Source organism: Zea mays, chromosome 9, assembly GCF_902167145.1.
Source record: "Zea mays cultivar B73 chromosome 9, Zm-B73-REFERENCE-NAM-5.0, whole genome shotgun sequence".
NCBI classification, from domain to species: domain Eukaryota; kingdom Viridiplantae; phylum Streptophyta; class Magnoliopsida; order Poales; family Poaceae; genus Zea; species Zea mays.
Window position 1 is genome coordinate 148,912,378 of NC_050104.1, and position 1,162 is coordinate 148,913,539.

General features: G+C 41.2%; 1 protein-coding gene across 1 annotated transcript; it reads left to right on the forward strand.

Moving 5' to 3' along the window:
- LOC118473411 (zinc finger BED domain-containing protein DAYSLEEPER) lies at positions 1-682 on the forward strand. Its single transcript, XM_035962706.1, has one exon. The coding sequence runs from the start codon at positions 1-3 to the stop codon at positions 550-552; it is 552 nt and encodes a 183-aa protein (XP_035818599.1). The 3' UTR covers positions 553-682.
- The last annotated feature ends 480 nt before the right edge of the window (positions 683-1,162 follow it).

The following is a 1,162-nucleotide window of genomic DNA, read 5'->3' on the forward strand; positions in this document are numbered from 1 at the left end:
ATGGATTTAAGGATATCCGAGGGTTCGGGTACTAATACCACCTTGGATGACCAATCGGTACAATCGCCGACCAGAAGGGCAAAGGTTTGGGAGTATTTTCAACAAGAGTTAGTTGAGGTTGATGGAGTGATGAAGGCTGTTTGCAAATACTGTGGGACTAAGCTGACAAGTAAAAGGAATTCAGGAACAAATAGCCTTAGAAACCATGTTGCAGATACATGTCCTAAAATTTCAGTTGAGGATCGCAAGCGATTCATTGCTACAATGAGAAAAAAGCCAGGAGAAGGTTCATTTGTGTTTGACCCTCGAAAGACTCGTGAGTGCATGGTTAAGTGGTGCATCAGTGCCGAGGTCGCATTCAACAAGTTTGATGATCCTTTCTTTGCCCCGTGGATGGAGTCATTGCAACCATCGTTCAGCGGTGTTGGGCGTCAGACAATGAGAAATGATTGTATTGCCAGATTCAAGATGATGAGGCAAGAGCTAAGGAATGAGCTACAGAGTCTTAACTCTCGGATTTGCTTGACATCTGATCTTTGGACCTCAAATTAGAAGTTGGGTTATCTTTGCTTGACAGCCCACTACATTGATGCAAACTTTATCTTGAAAAAGAAGACTATTGCATTCAAAGATGTCAAATATCCACACACGGGCCTAGCAATCGAAGAAGTAATTACGAAGTGTCTCATAGAGTGGGGGATAAAAGAGAAGGTGTTTACTATCACATTGGATAAATGAGAAGATGATTATGGAGGCCATTGAGTACAAAGTTGTCTTAAAGAGATATGCTGAGGAACAACTTGAGCCTTCACCAGATGATGAAGAGTGGACAAATTCTGAGGCGATTGGAGAGTTTCTTGGGGCATTTGAGGAAGCTACAAAAGCATTCTCAGCACATAGAAGTCCAACATCTCATTTGTTTTTGCATAATGTGTTATGTATCCATCAAGCTCTAAGAAATGAAAATTGGCAAACCAGTTGTGTGCTTGAGGATTTGGCACTAGCAATGGATTCTAAGTTCGATAAATACTGGGAGAAGGGCAAGTATAATATGGCACTTGTCATAGCCACTATACTTGACCCATCAAAGAAGATGGATTTTTTGGACTTTTTTTATGAGAAGACGTGTCAACAGTTTATCGACATGTCCTTGGCCAAACAA